The sequence below is a fragment of the Gigantopelta aegis genome, chromosome 3, assembly GCF_016097555.1.
Source record: "Gigantopelta aegis isolate Gae_Host chromosome 3, Gae_host_genome, whole genome shotgun sequence".
In the NCBI taxonomy this organism is placed as follows: domain Eukaryota; kingdom Metazoa; phylum Mollusca; class Gastropoda; order Neomphalida; family Peltospiridae; genus Gigantopelta; species Gigantopelta aegis.
Window position 1 is genome coordinate 23,557,909 of NC_054701.1, and position 8,382 is coordinate 23,566,290.

At 31.9% G+C, this 8,382-nt stretch overlaps 1 protein-coding gene across 1 annotated transcript; it reads left to right on the forward strand.

Moving 5' to 3' along the window:
* The first annotated feature begins 223 nt into the window (after positions 1-223).
* On the forward strand, positions 224-7,731 carry LOC121389389 (N-acetylglucosaminyl-phosphatidylinositol de-N-acetylase-like). Its single transcript, XM_041520993.1, has 6 exons — positions 224-514; positions 3,756-3,855; positions 4,274-4,364; positions 6,167-6,234; positions 6,491-6,653; positions 7,611-7,731. The coding sequence occupies exons 1-6, from the start codon at positions 292-294 to the stop codon at positions 7,716-7,718; spliced, it is 753 nt and encodes a 250-aa protein (XP_041376927.1). The 5' UTR covers positions 224-291; the 3' UTR covers positions 7,719-7,731.
* Positions 7,732-8,382: the final 651 nt, after the last annotated feature.

Here is an 8,382-nt window from a genome sequence, read left to right on the forward strand (position 1 = left end):
AAAGCATATTAGCAATGATACTAACTACACTGCAACATATGTTTATTTTTATTATTAAATATATAATTGTCTAAAAATAATAATGTACTAAATTAAATATTAAATATTCATAACAAGAATTATGATATATAATATTTTAAACAGTAAAGATAATATTAAGTTGTAAACATGGTTGGAATTACAATCATTTTCCTATATCTGTTTATCAAGTATTATCGAAAAAACCAAAATGGTTGATATTGTCAACAATATTTATTTGTAATATTTATTTTATTTAAAAAGTATCAAATAATGCATCCCATACTTTTAATAGCATACACATTTGTGACCCTTTCTGTTTTAATGTATGTTGTAATTCTAGTATTGAATGTTAGAAGACGATTTTCGCCAAATTTGAATAAAAAACGTATTTTGTTTGTGACCGCACATCCTGATGATGAGTGTATGTTTTTTGGACCTGCAATTGTAGACATGAGTCAAGACTGCGAAATATATTTACTGTGCTTTTCATCTGGTAATTACTAATGTAGCTGTATTTATAAAATCATACGATTCATAGTCATAAAAAAAAATCCGAATATTGTTACATATCCTTTATATAGCTGGAATTCAAAAGTTGTGGCACCATGTTTCAACCGTTTCTCAACCAAAATAATGCAACAAATGGACTCACAAACCAAAAATGTATAACTTACCATACTCACTAAATTAGGGGTGAAGCGATACGGTCAAAACCGTATTGTGATATATTGCGATATAAGAAACTGTATTGCAATATCATATGTATTGCAATATAGTTGATATTATTTAAATTTAATATTTATGGGTTGTTTTTTTCAATGAAAGCAGAATGCATAAACTTTTTAATGATCTTTATTAGTTTCAGCTGTCGGGCTAAATGTTTTATGCCATATTTTTATTTTTTAACACAATACTAGTCTACTAGAACACCGGTGTGACAGTGTCAAAACTATTTATAAATTGTCACATTCGGAAATCCTTACTATCAGGCTTTTCCATTGCTGCTTGCTTGAGGTGTTTTGAACGATCGGCCGAAGTATTCTGAGTTCAGAGAAAAACCGCGAACTGCGAATCTCACTTGTTGGTTTATTTCTTTGAAGATGATAGCTGTAACCATATTCCAATGTAAATGAACAATGAATGATAATGTGTAAGTAATAAAACATTTATTTGTAATTATCGTTAACTGGTTATTTTCAATGGACTTTTGACACGTTTTGTTTAGAAGTTAGAATCAAGTATAACCGACTTATCACTTCGTATGCCAACAAGTAAGCCGACTACGCTTGACGTGATTGTTACATTTCCTGTCATCACCAATTAATAAAATGATGTGGTTTTTGTTTGTTTGCCTACTTCAAGTCAAATAAGATGCAAGGAAAAAAAAATAGCATATACAAATCGCGATATGCAAAACTGTACCGCGGTTTGTATTGAGTTGATCAATTATCATGGTATACCCGTTTATCGTTGCAGCATTACACTAAATCCTGATTGAAGTACTGTAAAATATTTTATTTTCGCATGGAATTGTTTTTTGTGGTGGAATAAAATTCATGAAAATAAATTCCATGTACTATTAAAGGCTGATGAAAATTGGGTATTAAAAAATGAAAGAAAAAAAGTAGTCTCATTCAATCAGACCCCAGACCTCATTAGTTTCCATTGCACAGGACTAGTAGTAACTATGCAACACTTAAAACTTTTGACAGTAATAAATAGTTTAAATCAAACATGAGTTAGCATCTCGCCCTCAAATTTCGTTTTGTTTTTAGCTTTGTTTTTTATAACAAATTTGAAGATTACGAAAAAATGCACAGGGTAGCCTAAACACCTTGCGAAAGCTTACAGTGTTTTGTAAACAAAATAAACCTCATAATGATTGACATCAGTACTGGTACTTCAGGTTTTTTATTGTGGGTTAAGAGATGGGGAATACCGAAAACAAATGCTCACAAACCGACTCCTTTTCAGTTAATCGCAAAAATTTGATTCCACGAAAATAAAGTATTTTACAGTACTTGCATCATTATTAACAAAATAAATATTCCAATGACAACATAGCAAATTTGCCCGCCATTTTAAATTTGCTAATTAGAGGGAAGCAACTCTCTGTGCACATTAACAGAAGTATTGACTTAATGTGTGTCCTACACTAGTCCGAAGGTTCAGTGGTCTGAAGGTTCAATAGTCCAAAGTTTTAGTAGTCCGAAGGTTTATAGACTCAACTATAATCACGAAGAATGGCAAAAGAGCTGTGTCAAATGCACAAAACAAATGTGAATTCTCAGGGCTTCTAGAATGTTTATCAAATCCACTAGCCATAGAATCAGTGATTTTAAAAATTTACTAGCCACAATTAAAAATTCACTAGCCCTACTTTACTTTGTTAATACAGCCTTGCTAAATAATAGTAATAATCAGATATGTCACCCAAATAGGGAGATAGAGCTTAAAAACACTAACATTGGGGGGTTGATGTAGGGGCAGGATATTCATATATACAAAATAGACAACTGCAATTATGATAAAAATCAAAATCTGTTCACTAGCCGTCGGGCATGGCAATAGTAGTTATTTACTAGCCAAACATTGAATACCACTAGCCATGGGAGTGGGGCTACCATAATCTAGAAGCCCTGATTCGCTTGGTGTGTTTGTTGTGTAAGTTGTGCATCAGAATATCGAAAAGTATGAGTTTAATAATATTATAAGAATCTAGAGTATGTGTATGAGTAATTTTTGTGTGCCTCCATAAACAAAACTGTTTAAGCATGCCTATTCTGGGCACAACCTCTAACTTCATCAGTGTTCTGCCCACGACAGGGAAGCATTCGTTTTGATGAAAGTATGTGTATATTATGTACAATTCTTTATTTTGTTTTTGAGTCAGACATATGATTCATAAGTCATACATTTGTATTGCTTTTGTGCTATATGCCCATGATCCCTGAGGCAGTTTTCAATGTGTACTAGTGTACTAGTTACAGAAAATTAAATTTGAAATGGGCTTGACACTGGATTATTCGAACAGTTACATGTACCGTCATCTTAAATTAAGCAATGCTATGAATTCAACTGAAGCAATGATGTTGCGAAACTTTTAGGATAAAATACACATGTTAACATATAACGCCCTATTTATACCATATACCATATTAAATGTAGTAAAACATTACCCAATGTTCACAGAGTACAGTGTTTCAGATCAATGAACCTTCGGAGTTCTGAACCTTTGGACTATTGAACTTTCAGACCATTGAACCTTCAGACTATAGAGTAGTCCCCAATTTTTTGGCCAAAATTAATTCTTTTGCACATTATATATATATATATATATATGTATCTACGTATGTATTGATGTATGTATGTATGTCTGTGTGTGTGTATGTATGTATATATATATATATATATATATATATTTACAATTAACAATAGTTATACAACATGGGATTTATGGGAACGCCTTTTTTAATATACTGTGGAATTTACTACAAGTCATTTATTTATGAGCCGATTATATTTTCTAAATGATACACAAAGATATTTAAATGTTTTGTTATTTCCAAAACACTTTTTGTTTTCTTCAAATTTTTTACATCAAACCTCACTGAAATTATTAAAAAAACAACCATTTTTGTAGGATGATTGGATGGGATATATATATATATATATATATATATATATATATATATATATATCTTAGTTGTTTATTTTTTGTGTTTTTTTTAAAGGAAATTTCTACAAGCAAGGGGAAGTGAGAAAGCTGGAACTGCTTGCATGTTGTAAAATTCTCGGAATACCACCTGATAATGTAGAGCTCTTAGATATCAGGTAGTCGTGATATACTGTTGTCACTTAAAACATAAATAGAGAGATCTTAATGTATAGGCATTGCCTGTTGATAAATTCCTAACATACAATACTTTAATAAATTTTGTTTTAAAAAGAACAAGATATATATAACCATATAAGTTGACAGTCCAAAGAGCCAATGCATATGAATTTTATGTCCTATATATTCAGTGTTCAGTATGTACCTGTAAGTCAACTGTATAATTTTCTAAAGATAAAGAACATTTGTTTTTCACTTAAATTGTGTTGTGTTTTTTATGGAAAGAACACTAATTTTTAAACCTTAACAAATCTAAGCAACAAATTAAAATTGATTAGAAATGTTTTATATAATAATAGATAATGTTGGGTAATGTTTTATTTTTATTTTTTATCGAGATGTCTTCTTTTTTTTCAGTTCTTTACCAGATAATCCTGATGTAGATTGGAATGTAAAGATACTTTGCCAGAATATTGAACACTTTTCAAAACATGTTGATGCAAATGCAGTAAGAATGTTATTATTATTATATAATTCCTAGCAATCAAAAATCTTATTCATATGAGTTATTTCCCTTTTGTGAATTGATTCAATATTCACTTTTCTCATGAGTATATTTTTAACTTTTTCTAGTATGAATGGTAAATAATTCAAACATATGTGACTGTTATTTCATTCCCTTTTTTTTTTATCCATCATTTTTACTTCAGATTAAACCTCCAATCGTTCAATATTTTTTGTCCTTCAGAGGCACATCCTAGTCTTTGTGTCTCTGGATGCAGCTCTTGTTATTCCAGTAATGAAGGAGCGGGATGTAGCCCAGTGATAAAGCATTCACTTGATGCACGGTCGGTCTAAGATCGATTCCCGTCGGTGGACCCATTGGACTATTTCTCTTTCCAGCCAGTGCTCCACAACTAGTGTAACAAAGGCCATTGTATGTACTATTCTGTGGGATGGTGTATATAAAAGATCCCATGCTGCTAATCGAAAAGAGTAGCCCATGAAGTGACGACAGCGGGTTTCCTCTCTCAATATCTGTGTGGTCCTTAACTATATGTCTGACGCCATATATATAACCATAAATAAATTGTGTTGAGTGAGTCCTTAAATAAAACATTTCCTTCCAGTAATAGATGCATGATTTTCTAAGTCGGTAGTAAAAAAGGGCACCTACTGTATTCCAAACTACATGTATAATAATATATTATAATAATGATAATATATCTATAAACTTAGTCCCACTTTCCATTAATGTGATTTATTGATACACTTTTCAGCGCAATGATGTCATAATGTTAAGTATTTACTGGTACTTAAAACTTAAAAACAGTACACTCCGACAATGTCACATTTTCTAAAAAGAAAGAAATTTGTTATGTTCAACTGTAAGTTAATGGATTTTTTAGGGTCTTATAGACTATAAAACTCATGTCTCTAATACTCTCTTGACACTTTAACTTCATGCATGTGGCATCATTAAAGATTTCAATTTAGACTAACGTTTTATTGTCACAGAACCTGTTTATCTGATGTTACTTGGATTGGGAATGTTAATTTAAAGAGGAATGATTATAATTGACCATTACTGATCTATATTTGTTTTGTTTTATATTTTTTATAATTCATTTGGTCTGCACACCCATGGGGCCGTTTAGCAATTACATAATACTCTGGGTGTGGGTGTCGTGAGAATATTGGGACGAAACACAAAATGTCACAGGGGAGTTATTTTTTTGTTAAGTGGTATGTTGCATTTTTCACAACAATGTCTCATTTTTATTCATGGGGCAAAACACACCCAGTCATGAGCATTTTGCTCATTAATGGATGTTTGTTTTTTTATCTACTATTTATTACTAAAGAAACCAAATAAAAATACACACAGAAAATCCAACAATGTTAGTCAAATTCAGGCACATTGACAGGGAAGGAATGGGGAGGTGAGGTGTGTTGGCAAGTGTTGCTTTATTTTAAAAGTGTGGATGGTCTCAACATTACAGATGGGCAGGGTTATAGAAAATGCCAGATTTTGTGTTACATAAATTTTGAACGGTCCCCTATATTTCAACAAATATATAAGTAGCCATGATTATATTAATAAACGTTTATTTTTGTTTCACATGATATCGTACAGGTAACTGTTTTAAAAAGATGGGTGTTTTTTTTCAATAAAGTTTAACATATTAAATCAAAATAATGTCTATGGAAGTATATCAGGTCGTAGTATTTATTAGTTTGTTGATTATGAACTATTCAAGTATTGCAAGTGTGTTATTTTCAGCTTAACACTATTAGTTTGTTTTTCAGATTTTTACCTTTGACAAAGATGGAGTAAGCAATCACAGAAATCATAAAGCCTTATACAATGCCATCAGGTATGTTTCGAGTTCTTTACATTCTCTCACATGTATCACACATAATGCAAGTCAACAGAATGTTGTCATGATTTGATTTTTGCAATGAATTTGCTCTATCCAATCAGTACATTGACATTTTCTATATAGCTGTCCAGTTAAAATTTTGTTGAAGTTCATATATGATCAACTTTCTAGGCACACTGGGATATATTTTAAGTTTGTGTATACACGTGTAGCTGTTTTTATTTTATGAAATTTCATGTCTTTTTTTCAGAAACCTTTCTTCTAGGCCGGCCAGACCAGGTTTCCTTGGATACTATGTACTTGAGACCGTTAGTATATGGAGGAAATATATATCACTGATGGATTTACCATACAGCATCTTGAGTGGGAAAAACTATTTTATATCTACACCAAATAGCATTATCAAAGCTCAAGTAAGTAAAAGAAAATTGATATAATACACATGTATCATCTTCAGAGTATCTTTAACCCCCGGAAATATAATTTATTTTATTAACATAATATAAGATTATTATACAATGTTGTGTACAATATGGATTTTGTTTTCCAATTCAGAATCATTGAAATTATACTTCCCGCCCTGTTAAAAATGTACATAAAAAATCTTGATTTTGTAAGGAATATTTTGATCAACATTTAATGATTATGTTAGTATTGCCACCTAACTCCCTTGTAAAAATGTTGATAATTGTGAACGTCTCCTATTATGTCATCCCTATCGGTGGGCCCATTGGGCTATTTCTTGTTCCAGCCAGTGATCCGCAACTAGTGTAACAAAGGCTGTGGTATGTACTGTCCTCTCTGTGGAATGGTGCATACAAAAGATCCCTTGCTGCTAATTGAAAAGAGTAGCCCATGAAGTGACGACAGTGGGTTTCCTTTCTCAATATCGGTGTGGTCCTTAACCATATGTCTGATGCCATATAACCATAAATAAAATGTGTTGAGTGCATCGTTAAATAAAACATTTCCTTCCTTCCTATTATGTCCAGTTGTAAAGTTCTTGCCTAATGCACAGTTGGTCTAGGATCAATCCCCATCAGTGGGCGCATTGAGTTATTTCTCGTTCCAGCCAGTGCTCCACAACTGGTGTAACAAAGGCTGTGGTAGGTACTATCCTGTCCCTTGGGATGGTGTATGCAAAAGATCTCTTGCTGAGAGAGTAGCACATTGTGTGGTGGCAACAGGTTTTCTCTTTCTTTATTTGTGCCGTCCTTCACAATATGTCCAGTGCCATATAATCATAATTAAAATGTGTTGAGTGCGTCATTAAATAAAACATTCCTTCCTTCCTAATATTAAATATATGTTACTTCTGTTTGACAGTATAATTACAAATTAATTTATCTTTTTTCCTTTCTTTCTTTCAGAAAGCTATGTATGCACACTGGAGTCAGTTTGTGTGGTTTCGAGTTCTCTATATTCTATTCTCCAGATACATGATAATCAACACATTTCAGGAAATAAAACAAACGTGATGTTTTCTTATTATGACATGTTTTGATATTTCTTAGTGCTTGGAATTTGTTGAAATTTTGAAATCACTGAACATATTGATCAATGATGGATTATGCAGATGATAGTTACGGTTACTCAATTGCTTACATCCAATTAACATCCAATTAAGGCATGCAATTTTGTTCATGGATATATAGCCTATATTAAAGGGGTAGTCTTAGAGTTGTAAAATGAGAAAAACGTTTTAATAATTGATTTTTCTTTTGAAATGTAGAGATTGTAACTTGGATTATATGTCAAAGAGAAAATTATTATAACTAAAGTCCAAACCAAATTGTTAACAACTACAATAAATTGCTGTCCTACCTTTATTTTTCGTTAGATTTCCCCCACATTTTGTCCACACAGAAATCTTGAAAAAAATCTTACATTGACACAGATTCCACATACTAGATGATAACCATGTCACCTATATCGACATTGCTGAGATGGCATCTAGGGCAAAAAGCATGTAATTTTGTGCCAGCTGCCATTTTGCCTTTTTATGGGTGAACGGATATGAGGTAATCTAACAATGTCATATCTAACACTGTCATGATGTCAAATGTGATGACGTCATATTAATTATGTCACATACTTTGGAGGCTTCCACCCTTCTTGAAGAGTATTCCATAACAAAGTAAA